At 32.8% G+C, this 27,838-nt stretch overlaps 1 protein-coding gene across 1 annotated transcript in view; it reads left to right on the forward strand.

Moving 5' to 3' along the window:
* Positions 1-8,900: 8,900 nt before the first annotated feature.
* The window catches only part of LOC123543360 (carbohydrate sulfotransferase 14-like), an 88,242-nt gene continuing 69,304 nt past the window's right edge, over positions 8,901-27,838 (forward strand). Inside the window, exon 1 of the mRNA XM_045329437.2 lies at positions 8,901-9,023. Within this exon, the coding sequence (XP_045185372.1) occupies positions 8,963-9,023 (61 nt within the window). The 5' untranslated portion in view covers positions 8,901-8,962. The remainder of the gene's footprint in view (positions 9,024-27,838) is intronic.

The raw sequence follows: 27,838 nt of genomic DNA on the forward strand, positions 1-27,838 counted from the left end.
CCAAATACGATGTGGGAAATTATTAAAGGCAACATAAGAAATGAAAATATTAAGTTTGCAAGTAAACAGAAAAAAGAAGATGATAAAAAAGAAAAAGAATTAATATCCACATTACAAGATTTAAATGAACTATTGATATCAGAATCACGTGTTGATAAAGTCAATGATATAAATAAAGAAATTGACAAATGTAAAGTTGCATTAAATGAAATGTATGATAAAAAGATAAATGGAATTATACTGAGAGCAAAATAGTAAATTGTTTTCAAATTTGGAGAAAAAACATGCTGAGAAAAAAATAATGAATCAGATAAATGTAAACGGGCGTTTGATAACAGATCAAAATAAAATAATTCAAGAACAAAAGAAATTCTATCAAAACCTTTATAGAGATGTGGAACAAAAATCATCTAACTTTGATTTTATGGATCCAACAATGCCAGTTCTAAGTGATGAAGCAAATAGAAATTTAAATACAGAAATAACAGAATATGAATTCACAACAGCATTAAAAGATATGAAAAACAATAAAAGTGCCGGTTCAGACGGGCTGACAACCGAATTTTACAAAATCTTTTGGAAAGATATCAAGAAGTTTTATATGAAATCTATCAAATATTCTTTTGAGCATCAAAAATAAACAGAGCTTCAAAAGCAGAGCATAATTACACTTTTACCTAAAACTAATAAAGATACGCTATATATAGAAAATTGGAGACCTATCAGCCTACTGAATATCGATTATAAAAAATAGCTAAAGTTTTAGCCAACAGAATAAAAAAAAGTATTACCTTTGATAATAAATAAAAGTCAGTCGGGTTTTATGAAAGGAAGATATATTGGAGAAAACATACGTCTCATCTTTGAAGTCTTAGAACAAATGGAAACTACAGACCAAGATGCAATTTTATTTTTCTCTGATTTTGAAAAGGCCTTCGACAGTCTTAATCATAATTTTTTAAAACTTTGGAAGCGCTTTATTGCAATGGATAAAACTCCTTTACAAAAGACCCAAAAAGTTGTGTAATTAACAATGGACATATGTCGGACTTTTTTAGAATTAAAAGAGGCGTTCGCCAAGGGTGCCCACTCTCTCCTTACCTATTTATTGTCTGTATTGAGTTGCTATCCAATTGTATTTGGAAAAACAAAAATATAAAAGGCATTTCAGTTAACACAACCGAAATCAAAAACGTTTTATTTGCAGACGACGCAACGTTTGTCACAGACGGCTCAAAGAGGTCATTTGAAACCCTAATAGTAGTATTAGATGATTTTGGCAAAATTTCAGGACTTAAACTAAACGAAAGTAAATGCCATGTGCTAAAAGCAGGCTCTTTATGCAACTCTGATGTTAAATACTGTCAAAATCGAAACTTTCACTGGACATCAGATAACGCAAAATCATTAGGAATTACTTTCTACACAAACACTAACCTATCATATCAAAAAAATCTTGAACCACAAATTGAATCTTTTAAAAATTGTCTTAAGCAATGGCAACACAGAAAATTAACCCTGCTTGGTAAAGTTACAGTTATTAAATCTTTTGCTCTCCCAAAATTGATATACTATATTTCTGTTTTACCATCCCCAAATATGAAGACAATAACATCTTTAGAAAAATGTATGTTTGACTTTGTATGGGATGGAAAGCCGGACAGAATAAAAAGAGATACATTGAAGAAAGATTACTTAAATGGTGGTATAAAAATGATTGACCTTCATAAATTTATATACTCTACAAAAGCTAGTTGGGTAAAGAAATTTATGAATAATGAACATGACTCTTTTATAAAATCTATATATCAATCTAAGTTGGAAAAACTTGGTGGAAACTTTTAAATATTTGAGTGTCAAATAAATGGTAAGTATATACAAGAAAATTTTAAACACTGTCCGTTTCTAAGAGATATCATTTTATCATGGAATAAAGTCAAACTAATTCCCGAATGCATAAACCCAAACAAGGAAATAATATGGAATAACTACAAAGTAAAACAGAACAACAGAACCATTTTTTATAAATCTTGGTTTGAAAGGGGAATTCTATACTTAGAACATTTATTTGATTTTAGAATTAATCAGATGTATTTACTTGACAATATCAAAGAGATATATAATATTCCTAGTGGAGATTATCTTAAGTATATGACTTTAGTTAGATGCATACCACAAAAAATAAAAAGTAAAATTAAAGCAGACAATATTAGAAATGATACACCAAACAAAGACATTTTAGAAAAATTTTTGAATGTAAAGAAAACAAATAAATACTTGTATGAACATCAAATGAAAAATGATAAAATATCTCCAAACACGGCAGAAAATAAATGAAAAAACATCATACCAAATGAAGATTTAAAATGGAAAGAAATATATAAGAATATACTAACATCAAGTATAGATAGTAAATATAGAAAATTTCAATTTAAATATCTGCACAGAATAATTGCGACAAATAAAAGTATGTTAAAACAAAAAAAGGTCATGTCGAATATATGTGACTTCTGTTAAATGAATGTTGAATCTATCGAACACTTATTTTGGGAATGTCCATGCGCACAAAAATTTTGGGGGGAGCTTAAAAGCTACTTTCATGAACGAAACTTCTATTTAGATCTTAACTGCTCTACTATTTCTTTCTTAATCACAGAAAAAGACAAACAAAAGGACGCGAAAAATTTTATTCTTCTAGTAGCAAAATATTATATTTATAGTTGCAAAATAAGAAAATGTACACCAAACTTAAATTTCTTTCTAAAATATCTTTGGAGTAGACTTGATATCGAAAGCTGTATAGCATTGCAGCACGACAAAATAGAATAACATTATCAAAAATGGAAAGAAATTCTATCCTTTGCGGTCTTTTTAAATTAATATAAAAACAACAACAACAATAAAACTACAAGAGTTGCGGTAGATGTATCTTCTATTCATTATTTTGCAATTTCATTTTTCATTATCATTATACCTGCTGATATCTTGCATATGCATATTCGTGTTTGAGTGTGTGGGTGTGTGCATATGCATATATGTATGGATGTGTGTATGTTTTTATATTGCTGTTGTTTTTGTTCAGGTATACATGTTTGTGTGTGTGTGCGTGTGCGTATGCGGAAAATGAAAATATTTCTTTGTGAACATAGTTTTGAACATAGAGAAATAAAAATATTTAATAATAAAAAAAAAGAATTTATGATGATGTTCTTAATTATTATTATAAACAAAATAATAAAACTACTGGAAGTCTCTTAATAGATTCAATTTTCAAGTTTGGATTGGTTCATTTTAACTTAGAATTTAAAAAGAAAGGAATGACAGAAGATCCTAAGCATATTACATTGCACTTACGTTTAAATACACTTCCCACTGCAAGATATCATATTTGTGCAGTTGTATTACATGAAGAAACAGTTACAAAAAGTGATATTGGAAATGAACTTGTTATTGTGTAAATAAAATAAATTTTAAATATATAATGAATGTTAAAAACACTGGGATTGCAGTCAGCCACACATCAAATTATATTGAATATAAAATAAATTTAACAGATGGACAAAAGAAAAAGTTAACACAAGCTTATAATAAAAAAATTCCAAATACTTTCAAATTAAAACATAAACAATTGCGTGGAAAAAATTCCCGTTACTTTTAACAAAAACATAAATTAATCAAATTGAAAAGTCTATTAGGAATAAGAAGGGATTTACAAAAAAACAATTTCGAAAAAACAAATGTCAAGTCAAGGTCAAAATAGTGTTTTTAGGAGCTTTGGCTGGTCGAACAGTACTTACGGTAGCTGCAAAAATAGCAGAAAATATTAGAACCGTTAGACGTTGGAGCTTTGTCTGGACTTGCCAGTGCTGGTGTTAGTAAAATACTTGGAAATGGTATGATTTCGGTAGCTAATGATAACCGAAATACGATATCACCATATCTGACACCTAATCAAAGAAAACAATTAGTAGGATCTGGAGTGATTAAATTAACACAAAAACAAAAACAAAACGGCGGGTTCTTAGGTATGTTAGCTGCTAGTCTCTGAATACCTCTGATTACATCCGTTCTTAGTGGAAAAGGTATACAGATTAATTCTCAACGGAGAACTTACAGACGAATGCCTATAGTAAAAAAATAAAATTTATAAACAAACCTATTTCTAACTTAGGGGGAGGTCCAGGGGTTTCGTTCTGGGTGTGTCTTGGTTCCGGCGGACAGGGTGGCCGACGATGTTGTCATCATTTGACGCCTACATTGTGTTAGTATTTTGCAGAGCGAGCTAGGTGGCGCTAAAACTTATACATTGTGTTCTTCTGTTGAAAATAAGTTGGTCATTGATCACATTACTGAAGTTTCTAATTTAAAAGTTCGTATAGACGATCAACAAATTAAACTACCGACCATGTACTGGATTCCTAAATTGCATAAACAACCATATAAATCTCGCTTCCTCGCTAATTCAAGCTCTTGTACAACTACAAATATTACAAAACAATTAACATCATGTCTAACTGCTGTGAAAGCCCAAGTGGAAAGATACTGCGATAAACTATACGAAAATTCTGGTAAACACTTATTTTGGTCGATTTAAAATTCTGGCGAAATCCTGGATAAATTTAATATTAATAATTACAAGGTATCTACAGTCAGTACATACGATTTTTCTACTTTTTATACCACTTTACCATATAACTTAATAAATGACAAACTAATTGCCCTAATTCAAAAGACTTTTGCCAGAGAGAATGCTACATTTATCGATTGCAATTTTGATAAAGCGTTTTACTAGCAATATTTTTAAACATTTTACAATGTGGACCTGTGACAAAATCTGTAAAGCCCTTTCCTTTTTATTGGACAACATTTACATCAGGTTTTGGGAATGCAGTTTTTAGACAAGTTATTGGCATTCCCATGGGAACAAATTGTGCACCCCTAGTCGCAGATTTGTTTATATATTGTTATGAAAGAGACTTTATGTTGAGCCATTCTCCAGATACGCAGGCAGATATTATAACTACAGTTAATAATACATCACGCTATCTGGATGATATTTTAAACATGGATAATCCTTTTTTTGGTCAATTGGTGGGTACTATTTATCCTAGGGAGCTTCAGTTAATTAAAAACTCACAATTTGGATACTGATGCTTCATTTTTAGATTTACATCTCTCTATTTATGACAATAATATACATACCGAAATTTATGACAAAAGGGACGATTTTAATTTTAGTATTGTAAATTTTCCCCATTTGGATAAGGGATGTACCTCAGGCTATATCTTATGGGCTATATATTTCTCAATTAATTCGGCTTGCCAGAGCGTGTAGTCATGTAAAGCATTTCAATGAACGTAATCAATTTATTACAAGTAAACTTCTTCAGCAGGGCTACCGTTATTACAAATTGCGTAAATATTTTGCTAAATTTTATTATCGTAATTCTGATTTAGTTCTAAAATTCAATAGTAATTTAATGACACTTCTGCGAGAAGGTTTTTCTAAACCCGTTTTGTATGGGGATGTGGTTTACAAAATTCGTAAGATCTTGGGTCATGGTAATTTTCCAAATGTATTTGGTAAGATTATCAAACGTTTTATTAAAAGAGGTTACGACCAAACTGTTTTGAGACATACCGCATGTTTAGTGTTCAACCCGTTTACAGCTGGACACTACGCTTCCCTCTTTGATTGCGTTTGACGGAAGAGGGGGAGGACTCTATGATAAGCAGTTTTGAAATCCTACTAGGTCTGAACTGTTTTGATATTTGTCTTCTGGCCTTTTTCGTCGGGCCCTAAACGGTGTTTCTCTTGTTGCTCTGTCTTCTGAAAAGGCATTGAGTACATACGTTTTTGGTTCCTAAGGTTTGTTTTTTATTTATTTATACACGAGCATTTTTTTTGTGTGTGGTGCACGCGTCTGTGTGCAGGGGGTTTCGTTTTGAGGAGGATGCGTTTTTGGTGCGTGGCATTCCTTGTTTGATATTTCTTCTTTATTATTTTTTGATAATTGAACAATGGGTTATACAACTCGGTATTAAAAATTTTAGGGGTGTATTTAGTAGAAATAATCTACCAAAAAGAAAAGGTTGAATAATGAATGTGAAATTATAAATTTGGATGACTCTGTTGGACCTGGAACACATTGGGTTTGTTACTTTAATACTTTGTACTTTGATCCATTTGTACTTCCTCCGCCAAAAGAAGTAATTAATTACATCTAAAATGTAAAATACAATAACATACAATATCAAGATAAAACAAGTATACTCTGCGGTTACTATTGTTTATTTTTCAATAAAAGGTCACATGACAAAATACTTTTGTATGATATACTGTACTAAATACTAAAAGTTAATAATGTAAAACAAAATGAACAAACAATTATACGTTATTTTAATCAATAAGGACAAAACTATTATAAATTGTTTTTCAGTGTGTAAATTTTTCTTCCGTTTTTTTTCTTAATTGTGTAAGTGGACATTGGTTTCTTGAACCTACTTACATACGTCAAACCAAAGGTTTTCATTTGGTTTACCCAAAGATGTTCACAGTACCAATGGTACTGGGTTAGCATTTTAAGTTTAGGGCAAGACCAAAGTGCACTTATAGAATCGGGACAAGGGTCAAGTGAGGTCAAATTGGTTTAAAATCGTTATTTTATATACTACTCTAATTTAGTACAGTGCGACCTTTTTATAGCGGCCTCAATTAACTCTTATGTAAACGTTTGTGAATTAATTACGGATGTTTGTGTACCCAACTTTTGATTTCTTCTATGCCTAATGTGTACAAAATATTTGTAAAGAGTGCTAGAACATTAAACGAGATAAATAATGTGCCTTTTTAAACTTTTTTTAAATAAATTAAAAAAAACATCTAGGTAATCTTTAACGTAAAATTTAAATTTAGAAATTTTATATATAATTAAGAATGTCGATTAAATTACAGAGCCGCTGTGTGTTTACAAGCTGCATCTGCTAAAGTAGGTCTAAATTTTAAAACAGTTGGATTGATTAATTCTAAATATTCACTTTTCGTATCCTTGAATTTGTCATTCACTAACTTCCTTATATGAAGCTTAGGCAGGCCGCCGTAAAAGTAACTAGAAATATTCTCATAGTCCAGCAGTGAGTTCATGTCGTCTTTAGTTACTTCAAAACATGAGTTATCTCTTTACATTTCTAAGACCTTATCTTTATTAAAATCCTTGTTTAAAATTACTATGTCGCCTCTTTGATAACCGTAAATTTATACTCGGTTAAGGATTTTAATGCCTTGCGTTCTTTTTTGTCACGACTTACAATTTTAGTATTATTATTTGATAGCAAAGAATAAGTTGTAGAGATAAACAGTTTTCATTGATATCAGTTTGATATTTCCACATTTCTAACAATGATAACAGAATAGCTGCATTTTTGTTTGATATCATTTCCGAATCGAACTTCTTGAGTCGTTCTTCATGGTATTGTGCTATAAAAACCTGTAATTCTATTTCGGACTCAAATTCCTTTTCGGGTGCTTCTTCCCTTAGTTTGTTTCTTCTTTACGATATACTTTTTGGTACTAATATTTGATTGTCCTATAACCACTTCAAATCTTGCGTTCTGTCTGAATTGCGAGAAAATAACAGTAAGCAGGACCTTTTTCCTGGCAAGTTGTTTCTTGTGGAAGTACGTCGCTATAGTCATTACATCCCATTTGTAGCACCCGATTCTGGCGACTGCACCAATAGATTCAAGCAAGAACACAAATTTCAAATTAACAACATTTATTTTGCAGTAAAATGCATCACACAGTGCCTCAACCGTATATTTGTCCATGTATGTTTATTTCATAAACCTTTCTTGCTATCTCTCTTATATCCCTCTGTTTTTACATATAAAAATACGTTTATATGTAGATGAAATGCTAAACAAGCATAATAAAAATATTCAAGATGATTTTTTTATCCTCGTCTTTCGAAGTATTTTTTGTCTTAAATTTGATTAAGCCCTATAGTAGACACTTGGTGACATATTCTCCAAAAAATATCTTCTTTTATAGAAATAGAACAAAAGAACAATGTTATGCTATAAGAGTTCTTTTGTTTTGAAACGAACTATTTCAATAATCCACACCGTTTCTTTTAATTGTTTTTGTATTATCGCGACCCAAAGTACTTTGAGAGAAATAGGAGATAGTCGATGTTTCTCTGTTCCAGTATGTTAAAAAGACAAAAGTACTAAGTTGATATGAATACACAGATGGAGTTAAGTAAAACTGTTACACTTTTATCATGTTGTGCACTTTTGTATAGAAAGCAGGATTGAAACCAATTTCATTGAGTACTGAACATACACTCCCTTTTTGTACTGCTACGGGCTTGGCCACAATTTGCCTGATGCATGGGGAAGTGATTCTATCGTATAAGTTAGCTCTGATTATATATCGCTTCGATTAATAGAAAAATGAGTCATCATATAATATTGCTGCCTAATTCATATTCTTTGATGTAGGTGAATTTGTAATCGAAAAAAAGCCAACGTAAATTACTGACAGGTAACACAAATAGTGTGAGATTCGTGTTGATCTCGAAGGTTCGAATGTGCGATATTTTGAAATGCTCTATACGTTTCAAGTCAATATAATTCTTACGAATGCAGATTTTAAATGTAAATGGCATCATTGAGGGTAACATATTTCTGTCCTTAATATATCTGAAAATGAGTCCTTTATTTGTATTTCTATACAAAACCTGAAATCCTGATAACATGTTGGTTACCTCTTGCATTTTAAATGAAATATATTTTTAATGTTTATCTTATAAACGTAGTTGATAGGAATCTAGACTGAAGTGCTATACTGTTAATCGGAAAATAATGTTTTATCGAAGTTAGATGAGAATAATGTGTCAGTGTTAGTTTCTGTTTCTTTGTGTATTTGGAATTATAACCTTCTGAAAGTTTCAGTCGGAAAATGCGTATAAGGAAATTAATGATTTTTTATTTTGCTGTAGTAACTTTAAAATTGCTTTTAGGTAAGTAGAGATTGCAGCATGTTGATAAGCAAATACTGTTTTCGGCTTTAACATGGTTTTGATGACTTATATTATTATAAGGGAAGAACGTCATGTGAAAAAGGTGTACATTATTTCAGAGTCAATGTCTTTACCATAACGGCACAATAAAATATATTTGTTGAAATATGTCAAAAGGTTTTCACAAAATAGTTAAAACAATCAAATCATATGTTTCTGTATAACGTTCCAAAATCGCGCTGTAACGATTTCTTTTGGAGTACAGATGTCTGCGAGTCCAATATTGAGATTTAAGAATAATTTTTTAAAAAAAAGTTAAGATCTGATATATAATCTTCAGAGGCAGCCGTTAATCTGGGCAGATTCTTTTGTATTCTAGCCTGCCATCTTTTACGTGATCCTTCTAAGATCTCAACTTATTAGAATACCAATTTCGAAAACTAGACAGGTTGGACAAAAAGAACAAGATTTTGTACAACGGTAGCTTGGGACAATATAAGATTTTTGGCTGTAAAGGTACAGGTCATAGCTCTTTGGAATTCTATTTTTAGAACATTGAAAATGGTCGCCATTAAAACAAATAGCTGTTTGAGTAAAAGTTAGCTTTTATTCTTGATATATATATATATATATATATATATATATATATATATATATATATATATATATATATATTATAAAATGACTTCACACGCTCGCTTAGATTTTCTTAAATTTTAATATAAAAGTCACAAACTAGTTTCGCCGTGAATGGCTCATCAGTGTGTCTAAACATATGTTTAGACACACTGATGAGCCATTCACGGCGAAACGATATTACGATATTTTGTTCCCGTTCCGGGTTCTTTTTTATTTGTTATATATATATATATATATATATATATATATATATATATATATGTATATATATATATATATGAATTCAGCCTAGAGCGTACTTCAAGTCCCTTGCAAATCCGACTAGGGCAGACGCGTATATAAGGCGTACGAAATTGTGTCTGCCTGATTTTAAAATGAATGTGAAATTGCAAAAAATATTCATTTTCTATGAAATTTTGCTTTTAACATAAATTTGAGTCGTTCATCAAGTCAAATATATGACTTTATTGAATAGAAGCAGAAAGCATCATTTTTAAAACATATTGACCATGTATATTTTCGGATGTATGAAATAAGCATAAGGAATACACTCCAATATTGCATTTTTATGTTATATATATATATGACATATATTACATTTTTTCTTTTAAATTGTGTTTTTGATAAACTATCAGTTTATGATTTTGTAGTTTAAATTTTATAAAATGAAATTTAAAAAAATATATATATATTTCACATGCGAGTTCGCATTTTTAAAAATTCTAACGGAAAGTTGCACCGTCGGTCATTTCCGTTAATTTCCGGAAGACTTTAAAAAAAAGATGGCGTCAGACAACGTGTGGACTGTGGTAAGTTTCAATGATTTGAATTTTACTTATTTTGATGTAAATCTGCTTGAAAACAAATCGAAAGGATGACAAAGATCTACAGACCCAGTAGCTATTCACTACGGACCAGTTAGAAAACCTGCAGTGAATAAACTTTCGACGAAAATTTAACTTTTACTAAAATCCGGTCCTGCCTCAGACTCAGTGCCAAATTGAATCTGAAATCTTCAATCGACTTTACCCTGATGAGGTGTGATGAGGGAGATGACTCTCGCACAGAAATTAATCAAATTTGTTATATATGCCGTGCAGAGATTTTTAAACATTCAGCATTTGAGAGAAACTCTTTTGATTTTTATAAATCCAGAAATCAGAAAGACGTGGTTGGGGTTCGATGGGAAACTGGCTGATTCCATCATATGAATCGTCACACATGCTATGATTAAGGGGGAACAATTTTTATGATAGATAGGATTTTTTTGTTTTAAATAATTTTTATAGATGTAAACAAATATCTGATAAAAATCGTAAATTAAAATAAGGGAGGTAACTTGGTGTCCAAGTTGGTCAATTTCAGCGTCAACATTAAATTGCCCCTATTGGATGTATGCACATATTTGAGTGTACTATATACTGACTAAAGGTTAGGGTTAGGTTTTACATAGGTTTGATAGTGTACGTTCAATGCGTGCGTACACTCAATGCGGGCAATTTAATGCCAACCCATTTCAGTCCTGTTGTTTTTGTACCCATGCTATTGCTTCACATATTTGTAATATGTATCCTACTCATAACCACTGGACTACATGAGCAAAGGATCACTCTACAGGGTTCCCATTAACGTAAATTGATGTAAGTTTTTTCATGTATACTGGTGCTGATGATAAATCCGGACAGATGATAAAGTCGAACACCTTGGAAATATTCGATTGCAATCAGTTATTTATAAAATCGAACACACCATGTAATAGTTTCCATTTACAATACCAACTGGTGTAAACAAAAACAAAATTGGTTAATATTCTGTATATTAAATAAATGACATATATTTATTTGTATAAAAAAATATTTATCCAAAATTACTGGGGAACAGGGTGTTTTTTGCGCATGCTTACTGTCGAAACATGAAGGTCTGACATTGGGTCACTTTTTTACTTGATCAGGAATGACTGTTGCATCTTTTTGGGTAATGTTTCAATGTAATAATACAACGAAATCATGTAAATGACAAAGTGGTCGAATTTATCATCAGTAAACGTTCATACAGTCCCCATTTTACAAACCCCTTTCAGGACCTCACCTCGTGTGAGTTTGCTTACTAAATATAAATTTGAATTACATAAAGTTTTCAGCAAATGCTAAGCTTTATTTTGATACCAACAATTGATTACAATTTGTAGAAATAAAAAAGTTACAGGTAAAAAACCTCATTTTCTGTTCGGGTTTATCATCAGTACCAGTAAATGTTGATCTGAATCATATGTACAGAAAATTGCTCTGCCTCCGGTACGTCATAATTTTCACGAAACCAAATTGCCAACCTGAATGATGCTAAATATCTCTAATTCAAGTTCAACAGTGAACTTACAACACAATAAGTAATAAAGTAGCTAAAACATAAACAGTGTGTGGAACTCCAGTGTCTATATTTAGCCGTGTCGGGCATTACTCGACTCGGGCTCCCTGTAAAATATTAAACACGCAGTTTATCAAAAGAAAATTATAGAGACAGTCTAGCACTGTACGGTAATTTTTGACTGACATAATCATTTGCTGTCTGCATATGCGAGAAAACTAACTGATTTATTTTGTAAACAGCGAGGGTAGGTGATGTCAACAGCTAAGCCGAAAGCTGTTGTGTCTGAATCCTTAATATCAAAGACTGAGATGTCACCAACAATTATTATGGTAATTGCATAGCATGTAATCAATAAAGTAGCTCTAATAAAATGTTTTGGATATTCTAGATCTACATGTAGTAAGTTTCATTGTATCTTAATAATACAAGTCAACACATAAATGCTAGAGCAATGCCATATTATGTGCACTGTTATGCATAAAGTATATGTCATTGAAATAAACTAGTTTTGCACCAAGCCCTTAAATTAAAAAGATATAGTCTGTAGTAGAAATAAAGTTTGAAATATCAAAACCCCAAACTTTTGAAGTTCCAACCCCAGTTAAAACTTTGATGACCTAGGGGGTATAAAACAAACCAAAAGTCTGGTGGGAACCTTAAAGCAAACCAAAAATGTAAACCTATACTTTTCCAACCTTAAAATGTTCCACAATGTCATAATTAATAAGAATACAGGTTGACTGAGACCACGGCTGATTTGGTCCAAATTGACTTGGCTTTTTCGGCCAAAATTATTCGTGACATGAATTTCAAGAGTTAGGGATTTTCCCTCTAAAAAGGGTAGGGTGCTGCTAAAAAGGGGCAGGGTGCATTTTGCACATTGCGTACGAAAATGAAATGGTAGATTTCCATGGTTTTTGTAATGTATACATTGTAAAGTACTACAGAAAGATTTGCAATGAATCTGAATGTCAGGAAAAACACTAATACCTGTTTATCTATATAACATGCTTACCATTTATAAATTCAATGTCGTGCAGTTTGTTTTATGTTTGCATGCATTATTTTTGTCTTGAAAGTTGTATTGATTTGAAATATACCATAAAGATACGTTTGAATAATTTAATAATTCTGGTGCAAATCTGTCATTATACATTCATTACATGACTTTTGTATATTTCTAAACGTAACGTAACTTACCGTTGATACTCGTGTATAAATGCACAATTTTTCACCCAGGAAAGGCGAAGGGCGGCGGTAAAAATGGACAAACTTCCCTCCAATCAAAAGATCTTACGTAAAAGACACAGGAACTGGCGTGTATGCAGTAGTAGTAATAATAAAAAAAATATAAGAGTTTATAATAAGACGATAACCCATTGAATCATAAAAACAACAACTAGAGAGGTCTGCAAAGTAGTTAACTGCAAAACAGATTAAAATTTGGGACAAAATAATATTTTAAAAGGTAAGTGTCACAGGATGAGAAAATGTGTAGCGGGACCTTGGAACACCATGATGCTCTACCGATTGAGCTACCCGGCTTCCTATACCTCCCCATTTTAATAATATATTCAAGTCCTATACCTTGACATACTCCCCTGTTAAATAAAATTTATCCCAGAAATTCTAATGGGGAAGAACACACAGGGTGTCAAGTTTCCTATTTTTTCCTATTAATTCCTATATTCAGGGTTAGTTCCTATATATTCCTATATTTCTTTATAAATTCCTATATTTTGTTGAAATTCCTAAATTTTAAGGGTAAGCAAGAAATGTGGCATTTTGAATGAACAAAAAATACTTTATTTAGAAGCATTTTATTTGTACTTTACTTAAATTTTATTAACTATCACAACAGCAATCTTTAAGTGCCGTGTGGCGGCTGTAAAAAGTCTCCCCATACTTGGATTCAGTGTTGTTATATTTTCTGGTCCTTTGGGATCATGGAGTCCATTCAACATATGTGTAATAGAGTTCCGCTTAAGCCGGTGCTAGGGGGCGTGAGAGGTGTTGCACATTTCATTACCTCTCATGAACAGACTCAGTCAAACCGAGTCTGCTATTATTCTTCTTGGTTGCATTCTTTGCTTCCAAAGGATCTTTTTACAGATTATATTAACTATCACCACAGCAATCTTTAAGTGCCGTGTGGCGGCTGTAAAAAGTCTCCCAGTACTTGGATTCAGTGTTGTTATATTTTCTGGTCCTTTGGGATCATGGAATAATTTTACAGATTTTATTATATTTTCTTCGAAATACACAAGTCTGGCTTTTGTGAAAACTGTATCATTGGTACAACTATTCCAAGGGTTTTTTTGTGTAGTTGTGTAGTATGTGAATGCATAATTGTCTGGTACAAAAATACAAAGTCACATAAGTAAGTGTTAAATATGTTTGAATATAAGCGGATTATTCGCTTAGTTTTCTTGTATGACATTATTGGAGAAATATCATATGCATTTGCTAATGATGTTTCATCACATTTACCCTTAATTTTACTTTTCTGATGCAGAAAATGATAAGAACCATTCTTCAACCAACCATTATTACAGTTGTATATCATGCAAAGGAACAGATTGATAACAATATAATTGAAAACAAACAGGACTGGTTACTAAAATTGACACATGATCTTTCCTGTTTTGATTTTCTTGATCAGTATTGTGATATTATTTTGATAACATGTTTGATATTGTTTGTGATCCGAGCTTTGTCTGCTTACCAACATGACCAACACTGATTATGCTCTTAGAACTGTGAAAATAATGAGCATTTATGTTCAGATCATGGAAACTGTGGAAATTGTTTGTTTTTGTTTATCATGTTTATATGCTAATAAAAGGCAAGTGTGGTGGGTGGAGAAGGAGGTTAAAAAGCATATTTTGTCTTGTTTTACTGTCCTATATTTTCCTATATATTTCTGTTAAAATATTCCTATATTTCTTAGGCCTATCCTATATATTTTTAGCCAAAATTCACTTGACGCCCTGAACAAGGTAAACAAGATCTTGGAGTGTAATCAGTCATGTGCACATGTTGGGCGCCCAATGTCACAGGGAGCCCGCCCGCTTAGCTCCGTAGGTAAGAGCGTTGGTCTACGGATCGCAGGGTTGCGAGTTCGTTCCTCGGGCGGGGGCATAGTCTCCCTGACTATTTGATAAATGACATTGTGTCTGAAATCACTAGTCCTCCACGTTTGATTCATATGGGGAAGTTGGCAGTTACTTGCGGAGAACAGGTTTGTACTGGTGCAGAATCCAGGAACACCAGTTAGGTTAACTGCCCGCCATTACATGACTGAAATACTGTTGAAAAATAGTGTTAAACCCATAACAAACAAACAAAAATTATCACACGGTGTGATAAATATGTGCAGTGAGACCAGAACTCAAACCTAGAGCCTCTGAACACCGTTCCAATGCTCTAGTGACTCAGCTGTCCGGCCACCTACACACCTCCCCGTTTCAATATTCAAGACTCCTTTACTGTGACATAAGAAAGAAATGTTAATATTCTTGGCTGTGACTAAATACAGTTGGTGCGCCTGTGATATATTACAGACCCCCGGTATATACTGGATTAACTAAATTTGAAAGAAAATATCTTAAATGTATATATTTTGTAACCATGGTGATACTAACCCTAACCTCTAGTCAGTTTATTATGCATTTTATACACTAAATGCATGCGGGCATACAAAAAAATGAGTTTTTGCCGAGCACTCCAATGGCCCATAACGGCAGCACCATTACTCTGCAATGAGAAACATTCGATATTCTTTGTTAAAACCAGCTAGTGTTGATTAAATGCCGATAAATTGGCTACATAAATGGGCTAGACTAAGTAATTATTGGCAATTTGCGTGTCAGTTTTTCTAGTTCTCACAGGCTTACAAAGTGTTTAAAGGACCATGTATGATAAGGCGCAGTTTTAGCCCCCAAATTTCGAAGAAAATGAAAGTTAAAATACATCTCGACGATATGGATAATTTGAAAGATAAAGGCCTAATCTTGCATGTTTTGGAGAAAAAATGTATCAGTTTTGCGTTAAGTCATGATCCATAGTCTAGTTTCATGTCATTAACACAGATTTTGTACATTTTTAGATATTTTCATGCACTTTATCAACAAAGTACGATACCAGCGCAGGTGAGAACAATTTTAGTTTTTGGATATGTGTTGAGAATTACAAAAACACGGAGAATGATACATGAAAGAAAATTGTTCTAAGGTGCGCTCGTAGTAAATCTTGAACAAATACGATATTTTTTTCCGAACATTTGTACTCTAAAAATAGTCATATAAAGGGACGAAACTTTTGATTTACTTGAAGAGCCTGGCGTAAAGGTAAGTAAAACATATTGTGACGCCATGCTTAAGTTATTTCGTTTGAAACTGGGTCGCGTGCGATCAAAAACTAGGTCAGTAGGTCTAAAAATAGAAAACCTTTCTAGAGTCCATACGTTTAGATGGATCTTCATGAAAATTGGTCAGAATGTTCACTTTGATGATACCTAGTTCAAGTTCAAAACGAAGTCACGTGCCTTCAAAAACTAGGTCAGTAAGATCAAATAATGGAAAAACCCTGTGACCCCTCTAGAGGCGATATTTTTCATGGGATTTGTATGAAAGTTGGTCTGAATATTCATCTTGATGAAGTCTAGGTCAAGTTCGAAACTGGGTCAACTGCGGTCAAAAACTAGCTCAGTAGGTCTACGTATATCCGTATGGACTAATTGTCTATAAGAATGACAAATAGTACAAGGAAGGAAAGTGTGGTATTCTAAGAAGAAGACATTTGAACAATTAAATATACTTAAAAATAAATTGAAATACTTACGCGTTGGGATGGGAATAAACATTTTCGTTTTATCTTTTATACATCATATTAATTATTGAAATCCTAAATAACAGATTTAAGAATTAATACAATCCTGGTGAGATTTAATGTATGTCAGTAACAACAAGGCCGGGTATCCAGTTAGGAAAGCCTTTCAACATAAAACAATGTTTAAAAAAATCATGTATATATGAAACTTAATCTGATCTTAATTGATGATCATCAAATGAGTGAAACTGCTTTATCAAAAGATAACTATATGAATTTTCCCCTAATTTTCATGAGTCAGTTCCTGAGTACAATTACAGAGTGACTTGTTGCGCACTTGAATAAAATGAAGACAATGCAGTATGTATTTACAGCAAATCATCTAGTTTCAACCACTTACGTGAATTGTAACAGGAAGTAAATGGTAACGTACATAATTTTGCTCTTTACACTACAAGCTGGGTCAAGTGTTTAAGTGATGTGTTTCAATCTCTTATTGTTTATGTATGTTTGTTAGATAGTTCATAGTAAATTATTGAGTTACAATGTATAATAGACAGAAATCAAAATATATTTCGTACTTTGTTACTAATATTGTAAACCTTTCCTGTCTTATTTTTCATTTTATAAAACTACACAGCGCAAAGGGCTTGGATTGTTTAATTATGTCTTTTTTGAAAAGTTAAAATTATTATGTAAGATCTTGTTGTACCCTTGAATTTGTGTTTTGAGCGCATTCGGTCTAAAGTCACATGAACTCCTTTCATATTTTTTGTCAGGTCCTGTTCTAATCGCTCATACAAACTATTTTCCGACACTATCTATCTCCCGATACTGACTAACCCTTTACAAGGACGTAGACACTTTCGTGCGCGTCAAGCCCCAAAAATATGTTAGTAGAAAATAAAAGAAAATCGAACCAAATAAAAGGGAAAAAACATTTGTTAGTGATTAAAAAATAAAAACAGGGATGAAGAGAAAGGTCATGGTGTAGTATGTGCAATGTTGCAAACAGCGGCATTAAACTGTTTCAGGGTTGGAAGGTAGGGAATGTCAGGTGGAAGATTATTCCACAGGACTACAGTCCTGGGGAAAAAGGAATATTCGAGGTTTTCAGTGGTGACAGAGAATGCAACCAGTTGATTTGAGATTTTATACATTAGAGACAGACGGGTGTAAAGGCGTCGGAGATCCAGCCTGCGGAAGTTTTAGACTGTCAGTGACAGTGGAATTGCAGCCAAAGTCAGACATAGCCCAACGTGCTGCCCGTCTTCGGACTGCTTCTATTTTGGTCTTTTTTGGTTTGTGTGTATGGAGACAATACTTCGGAACTATATTCCGGCTGTGGTCTGACGTGGGTTTGATATGCCATGGAGTTTGATTTGTCTTTTTGGTTGACATAATTATATTGGCGTCCCACGACAGATCGTTTGAGATATCCACGACAAGGTATTCTGTTGTGGCGGCATATTCTAGTAAAGTATTATGCAGGTGTTATTATGAGGGAATAGGATATTTCCATCTTTTGACGCGGATAACTTGACACTTGGAAGAATTGAATTCCATATCCAAGTCCAGCTTACACTTATCTCATGGCTCACTTTATCAAATGCTTTACTGAAAATCTTACAGTATCAGGTCAACCTGTTGTTTGTATTACACTGATTTGACAATGTCATTTACAAGCATTTGAGGAGAAATAATGGATGTTTTTAAAAAACAATGCATAATAATCAATCTGTTACCATGGTAACAAGTAATTAGATTTGTAACCATGATAAGTTCTAAACTTACAAAATAAGATAAAATTGAGAAAATACAATTTTTACCTTACTTTTCAGCTGTTTTGAGTAAGGAAGAGTTATCTCCCTTTATATTGTTTTTCTTTTTCAAGTATTATAATGGGTATTAAATGTCAAAATGAATTGTACACTGTATTAGCAATGAATGATCAGGTCAAGTTCTAATTTAAGTAAATAATAACTTCAGTATGGCACTTTTTAAGCATATCCCCTCATAAACCAAATATTCACACACTTGGACGCATGCATATAGAAATCAGTATTTTTTTTTAAAGATACTGACTTTATTCAGATATTTGGCAACTAAAAAGAAAATAGACATATTTTAAAATCTAATGATGCATTTAAAAACAAAATTGGATCGGGGGGCCCAAAACACCCCTTATCATACAGGGTCCTTTGACTACTTTTCTTAAAAACAAAGCTATTAAAATAAATAGATCTGCAACTTGAATAGAGCTTATAGAGCAAATCTCGCCGAAATATCGTGAATGAGATCTCATTTACAAGAAGTGACGCAATCTTCACACACCATTTTGTATGCAAAAGAAGGACACGGTCAAATATTCATCAGTAAATTGATTATCACCCTTTGATCACTCTTATTTTGGTGGTAACAATTTAACGTATTTTGTGTCCTAAGATTATCTTGTTTTAGAAGCTTAGCACATGTAATTTAAATGTAGTTTTAATGGTACAAATTGTACACTTCAATAAGAAAACGCTGATTCACGAGATTATAGCCAGTTGCCATTCTGTGTATTTTATACTCCTTTGTTAAGAAGTGCTAAAATGAAAATTAACACCCCTTTTTATAAAAGTGTTTAAAAAGTCCTTGTTTTTGTCTCAAATGTGCATAAAACTGCATGGAAATCGAAAAAAAAAACCTTGACAAGAAGATGAAACTTTTATATTATATTTAGAGAAAAAATAATGCTGCCAGTCGCATTCGTTTCAGTCACATTCAAATGGGTTGAACTGTATTGGGGACGAATATCCACTTTCACGACTGGTTCCCTGCTGTAAGACTGGGTACCAGTCGATAAACATGGCTAACACACTAAATAGTTGTTGTTCTTTATTCTATATGAAATTGACCCATTTCCAATGACCGCAGCACACATCAGGACGCATTTTAAATATCTGTAACTTACATTTTCTTGAAGAATATTGTCAGTGCTAACTAAAAATCAAAAGAAAAGTGGGGGTCATGTTTGATGCAAGAAAAATAATTTCAGTCAAACACACAAACTGCAAAATCAGTTAAAAAATGAGACCCAAAATTATACTGGTGGTGTATGATCTAAGTTTCCATGAAAAATATTGTCATGTTGTAATTTCTTTATGAAAATGCTACCTACATATCAAGCATAGATCTGTCATGTGATTTTAGTAAAAGAAATGCAAAGAAAATAAGGAAAATAGCTCTACAGAGCAAAAAAACTGAGGACTATTTGTGTCCGCCATTATGCGACTACCATTTGTTTCGTGCTATTTTTCTATTTAGTGTCTGTATGCCTATAAAGTGTGTTCTCAACAAGAAATGGCTAAATTTTTATCCCTGGGCGATGGAAATAAATTATGAAAGAAATGCTCGTTGCCATTTATGTGCAGAAGACATACATATCATCAGCATCGATGAGACAGCGGTGAAGTCGCATGCAAAAGGCGACACACCCGAAAACTGCAGCGGCTTCTGGAAACTATAAATTTGACATTGCATTTAAGGTACTTCCGCAAATTGAAATTAGAAACTCATGTGAAAAATCAGAATCCTCGAAACAGCTTTCGAAATGCAAGGACACTAAAAATATATGGTAAAACTTGAAAAGATATATCTGTAGGTAAACTTGCAAGCATGAAAGTTACGTTGAACCCTACATCCACAGTGCTTCGGAAGAAAATGAGTGAACATTTTTGGTGCAAAATTTAAGTATCGTATGCATCCTAAATTGCTATAAAATATTTATTTTCAAATCAAAGAAATGCCAAAATAGTGCACACAAGCGCTATTTTCTTAAGAAAACACGTGCACAGATTTTCTAAAATATTTCGCCGCCATGTTTATTTCAAGAAATAAAATATATAATTGTTCTTTTACCTCAGATTTCCTGACTGAAATATATATGCCTCCTCATCAATGGTTAGAGATATCAATTTAGTATTATAGTTTTGCAATGTCCGATCTCATTAATCATGTTAATCTGTTACCAATCCTTTACATTTAAAGAATAAATACAATGTGTAATGATAGTTTTTCGCTTTAAACACCTCTCTTGGACAAGAAAGCCGTTTCACTTAAAATTTATAAGCATCCGCTAACAAAATATTGATGAAAGATAGGGACTTTTTCTAAAAACAAGTTCAATTTCAATCAATTCAAATAGGGCTGTAACGAGTATCCGAGTACTCGAATATCCACGAGTTTGACAAAAAGTTCGAGTACGGATATTCGTCATTGTCAAGACTGTTCGATCGCGATCGTTTTCATTAATACATGCAATTTGTAAAATTCTATCAATTAAACTAAATTAAAGCCACATTAAATGTCTTCAATGGATTTTCTTGCACATCTAAGACGATTACGCGTTTTTTAGATTCTAAACCGGATGTAAATAAATGTCTTTGGTAGAGTCTAAGCTTCGGTCATATTTTCGAACTAAAATTAATATGGAACCTGTCCAAACAGAGAAAAAACATTTATCATTTAAGTAAAAACATTTATCATTTAAGTAATTAAATTCAATAAAAAGTTAGATACAAAAATTTCTGTCCAACAAATAAAAAATTTTTATCAGAGAAAGCAGAACTGTTACTAAATATTGTGATAATAATGACCGACGTTTGATATCGTTCATCTGCAAGAATGGCCGAACATTGCAGAAGTCCTACTGCGAAACCTAACTTTAATAAATGAGCAAAACACAGGTCAAACTATTAAACTGAACACTATGAGAACTGCAAAGCTTAGATTCCATAAAGAAAACAGTACAAAAATAACAAGCTTGCATTTTTTTATCATTATAAGTTGTTGCTCGTGATTCGTGGTTCGATCTGTGACTCGTCAGCCCTGACTAGCAGATCGGATCGGATCGCCACTTGTCTGACGATCCACAGCCCTAATTTCAAAACTGGAAATATTGCACATTGTGTTGAATTTATGAATAAAATAAAAATCCCCCAAATAAGCCATTTTAGAACTATGCGTTTCTGCCGAACAACGCATTTCAAGATGATACAAAACTGATTTCTCTTTGTAAACAATGTCGATGTTCACCTGAGGAACATTGCTGAAAAGTAAAAGTGCTTACTTGTTTCAGTTTTGCGTCCTGTAGAGAACAATCAATTTTCAACTTTAAATGCATATATATGTTCCATGATTATTCCAATATGAAAAACCGTCCGGTGAAAAAATAGACGAAGCAAATTTAACTATTTGTTTACACTTCAACCATGTGAAATTAAAGGCATGTACTACCATGAGACTCCCGTGCATTTTAAACCTCGTGGTGAATAAACTGAATTTACTTTAAAGTATGGTGTCTCAGCTATTTGTTAATTTCAGAGAACATACAATAAAGAAGTGTTTATGAGATTATGCATATGTATGAGTATTTACTAATTTACTTTATATTAACAATGATAGAAAACAAGTGTGCACTCGGCAAATAGCAAGTCTATTCATTTCAGGTGTATACTGAACACTGATCCAAAATGATCGTAATTTTCAGATAAAGAACTCGTTATCCTTGGTTTTGTAGACAGTCTTAGTACTGGACTGCTGCTTCTGCTGTCAACACCGCAGTATCCACTAATGTAAAGTCAGTGTCCATTTTTATGCCGGAATTTCAATACACATTTATTATAGGAATAATGCGCGCATTTTTGTGTGTGTACTAACGTCTGGCGGGATTGTCTGTGACCGAGACCGAAGGTCGTTATTCTTGCATAAAAATATATACGATGATTTATGTATTGTTTTTATATGTGATGACTTGATGATTCCGGTACAATTTTACTAAGGCGTAAAAAATGTTTATTCCCGGTATCCCGACCTACCCTAAATTTTTGCCCCGACTCTAAATGTTTTTATGGCCTTGGAGAATATTTTTTTTCAACTTTTTAACGAAAAGTTGCAAAATTGCACTTTTTATGCTTTAAACGTGTCCAGTGATGTTAGAAATCAACGTACTGATGTTCTGAAGGCATTACCTCCTTATTTACATTCATTTTTGACACATAAATAATTTCCGAAAAGTCTCCCTTAATAAAAAACAAGAAAAATCAAAAAAAAAAATATTCGACCTACTTACCTTATTTTAGCATGTTACCGGAAACAAAGAATTTTTTAGGCCTTACCATTTCAGTTGTTCTTGGAAACAGTAATCATGTTTTAAATATCCATATCCAGGGCCCAGAAATAAACATCACTATCAAAAGCACATCCTGAATGTTTTTAAGCGATTTTTTTTTTATCTCTCATTATTTAAGAAATAATAAATCTGTTCCTATATTTTATCAGTTAATAAAATATGGGCAGGAGTTTGGATGCGTAATAATTAAATCACGAGTGCGTAGCACGAGTGATTTAATTATCCGCATCCAAAACGACTGCCCATGTTTTATTAATTGATAAAATTATTGGAACATATTTATTATTTCGATTCTAACAAGGCAAATAATTCGCATTTTACAGTACTACATTTTCAGCGTAATTTGGGTCATATGCTGTTACAATTTACTCCCTATGGTTAGAAAGAGTTGCATAGCCAATGTAACGTATAGACATTTGTTTCTTTTTATCAGAATTTTGAGAAGTATATAATTTAGTAATCTAACAGCTCGCAAACTGATTATGAAGAGAATCGTCAAATTAGGCGAGTTGATTCTGTGTTACAAGTTACGAGCTTAAACTTTATATGACGTCACATCAATATGACGTCATACTTTATGTCATACATTTATGACGTCACCGCTGAATCTTAATTAAGCTAATTGAATTCGCTTGTAGAGATCGAAACGTGTCTTACACATAAGTCAATATGACATTTTATCATATTTACGTTTTTGAGATGCTTTTTTCAACCGTTTGGCCTTGAAATAATTTGTATGTAATGGAACTGAAGTAGAATTTCTTATGTCACAATCATAGGGGGTGAAATGTAACAGCCAACCATATTTTATCGTAGATTCATGTATAGGCGATTTTGCTATATGTTTATATACCAATTGCTGCAGATCGTGTTAGAATACAATATAAAATTACCAATAACTTTTCATATTTTCATATCAGTTCACAATTTGGTGGACTCGATCACAACTTCAAGAATAATAACTTTGCATTCGAGATATATTGGAGTACGGATGAGTACGAACGTAGTGTCATGTTTCTAAGCTGTTTATATAATTTTTTCGAGACATCAGATAAAAACATACTGACTGATACTTATCAAAATCATAAATATAATACCTAAAAACAAAAGGTCGTACGGATAAACACGCAATTCTTTAAAATTCACGGTTGTCTACAAAATCTGTATAGACGCAGAGTTAAAAGAGGAGGCGGGGGTGGGGGTGGGGGAGGTCAGCGTATTTATTACTGATACAGTTACTGTAAACCATTCTATGGTTCAGCACGACTTTTATGTCGTGTTATTAGTACTGTTTCGTTTTTAAACATGACCATTTCGGCCTGGATGGTTCCAATACTCCCGCTTTCATAGCCTTGAGTATTGTTTAATCACCCCTTGGATATGGTGCCTGCTTTTTAATTTTGTCTTTTGACAGTTCCTGTGATACGCAGGCTCCATAACCTCAGATCCCCTTTCTAAATTCCATTTTGGTTAGTTCTGCCCATTGTTTTCTCGTTTAGGGCAAACCCATTATTTCATCTGGGGACCAAACGCCGCTTTTCATGGAATTACACGGCTCAACACGTGTATCATTGAAGGTTCAATGTTCATCGCCGTTTGAATACATCTACGGATGTCCTAAATTGCTTTTTGTACTTTTAGCATGAATAAATGTTGAGTTCTGCTCAACCCGGGGCTAGAGGGCGTGGACGGTAGCATGCATTTCCACTACCGTCCATGAACAGGCTCAATTAAACCGAGCCTGCAACATTTTCGTTTTTGTCGTGTTGGGCGACCTGTGAAGTTTCCACTTTCTTCTATTTTATTATCACAGCAACGTTGTTTGTGCCGTGTGGCGGCCGTAAAAAGTCTCCCCGTACATTCAATCAGGGCTGTTATATTTCAATCTTCTCAGATCGTTCAGCACGACTTTTATGTCGTGTTATTAGTACTGTTTAGTTTTTCAACATGACTATTTCGGCCTGGGTGGTTCCAATACTCCCGCTTTCATAGCCTTGAGTATTGTTTAATCACCCCTTGGATATGGTGCCTACTTTTTAATTTTGTCTTTTGACAGTTCCTGTGATACGCAGGCTCCATAACCTCAGATCCCCTTTCTAAATTCCTGCAACATTTTCGTTTTTGTCGTGTTGGGCGACCTGTGAAGTTTCCACTTTTTTCTATGTTAGATTGCATATCTAATGCTTCAAGTAGAGGTTTTTATGAAGGTTTATGAGATTTTTATCTACCCTCGGAAAGCATCCTTAAAAATAAAAATCGGGTTTCAACAGCACGTGAATTGCCTTGTTTGCACACATTTTTTCTCTCGTTAATACATGGGCTGAGCGAATTGCCTTGTTTGCACAGAATTTTTTCTACCGTTAACATGAGCAGATCCAGTGAAAAAAGTAGTTTTTATGCAAGAATATCTGTTGAAAGTGTGACAAATCATCAGGTTATCTACAATCATGACAATTGTATACAAATTGTAATACCCCCTAACATATTTGGCTGCACATTTTTTTGGCAATATATTACATGCTGCATAAATTCTCATATTGTATAAAAAGTCGAAAGATTAAATTGGCAAGTTTACGACGCATGAAATCTCTAAGGAATCATTATACACACCGAACTTGTCCCCGACCAGTATACGGAAATACTGTGGCCAAATGTTTAAAGATTGCCTAAAAATACTTGCATATATCGTGATAACGCAAATATTTGAATACCTTTTATAACTTATAAATATACAATCCCGTATGTGTTAGAAATTTTTACTTTTATGTATGCTGAAAATATAGGGCTGTAACGAGTATCCGAGTATTCGGATATCCACGAGTTTGACCAAAAGTTCGAGTACGGATATCCGTCATTGTTTGTTTTGATGCATTTGTAATAGCATGCGAGTGTTGAAATTTCACATAACTAGGTGGAGCACAGCTTTCAACGATTGTTTATTTTATTTCTTTACAAATGGCATTCATTTTCAAAGGGGGACAACTTTTTCAGAATATTTTCAGTACGGGACAGTACGGCAGAACATGTAATGGTCAGGTAAAATATTGGTAACGATGTTGTTCGTTTATAAAATATTTCTGTGTTTTGGTGATATATTCCTAAACCTTAAGTAATTAAATTCAAGAAAAAGTTAGATACGAAATTCCTGCCCAAAAAATAAAATTTTCTTATTAAAAGATATGGAACTGTTACTAAATATTGTGATATTAATGACCGACGTTATATCGTTCATCTGCAAGAATGGCAGAACATTACAGAACAGAATGGCCGAAACCTGACTTTAATTAATGAGAAACATTAAATATAGGTCAAAACTATTAAACTGAGCGCCATGAGAACTGCTAGGTTTAGATTTTTGTATCATTATAAGTTGTTGCTGGTGATCCATGGTTCGGTCTGTGAATCGTCGGCCCCGACTCGCGGATTGGATTGGATCACCACTTGCCTGACGATCCACAGCCCTATGAAAATAGCAATATGTACAGATTTATTTTCGTTTTAATACATGAAGTGGTCAGATTTGAAAACAGATTTTTTTCTAAGTTTAGTTCTATTCGGTAAGACAATTCTCCTATGCACTAATTGATACTATGAACTAACTTTTGCCATGAATTTTTAATAAAATATTTTGAAAGGATTGATAAATCTAACCAAAAATTTGGAAAAAATACAGGTAAAATATCTTCTTTGTTTATTTCCAAATTTTAGTTTTAATTTTTTTATAGCTACTTTAACTTCAGATCTTGCAAACTGAGCTGTTTTGTACTCTGGAACAGCAGCATTTGAAAGCATTTGTTCACTATGTTTTCACACCTCAAATGAAGGTCACTCTAAATTCAAGATGGCGGAAGTACCTTAAACTAGTGTTGGAGGTAGCTATTTCAATGACATTTTATAAAAAATACATTTCCTATTTTTCAAAATATTACTTCATTATTCCTAAAGCAAAACTTTCTAAAAAAGTTAAAATAGGAAAAAGTGGAAACTTCACAGGTCGCTCAACACGACAAAAACGAAAATGTTGCAGGCTTGGTTTGATTGAGCCTGTTCATGGACGGTAGTAGAAATGCATGTTGATGTCTTTATCATCATCATCTGCATGTGTTATAACAATCCTAATAACTCAGATTTGTTTATTTGATGGAATTATGTCCCTTAGTGTATCTTCCTTTTGAAGTAGGTCTCTTATTCAGACACATATTCTTTTTACTCAGATTACTGTCAAATCCCCGAATAGTGGATTATGATTAAATGTAGTGAACTGATAATTTCAACATCATTCTCTGTGAAAATCTCTAAAGTCGACTGGCTTTTGTCTCTATGATATTAAATTCATCAAAAAAGGTAAAATGTAGAAATATATTATTATCAGTCTAGTGGCTAGTCTACTAGAATGGGTATGAGACTTTATCGCTAGATTTGACTGACTGGTTATACGTTACTGCAGAACAGGTTGCAGTTTATCAGAAAAATCACAGGACCATTCAGTCAGTTGATCGGTGTTATTTGGTTACTTTGTAAACAATTTTACTTCTATAAAATGTACAAGAGTTGAAGAATAAACATTGTTCCAGCACAAACTAATTAGTGGGATATTTTGCTGTTCAACAATGACAGTTATCTGTTTGTGATGATGTATTGTCACCAATCCTGTATCATATACAGTCTGTATGATGTCTTTTGGGAGAATGCATATTGTGGTGACCACATCGTTCGGGATATTGTGGATAAACTGATCTCCGGCTTCATTAAAAGCAGAAAAGAAAATAACAGTATGGAACATTCATTATAATTTTAAATACAT

The sequence above is a fragment of the Mercenaria mercenaria genome, chromosome 2 (genome assembly GCF_021730395.1).
Source record: "Mercenaria mercenaria strain notata chromosome 2, MADL_Memer_1, whole genome shotgun sequence".
NCBI lineage: Eukaryota > Metazoa > Mollusca > Bivalvia > Venerida > Veneridae > Mercenaria > Mercenaria mercenaria.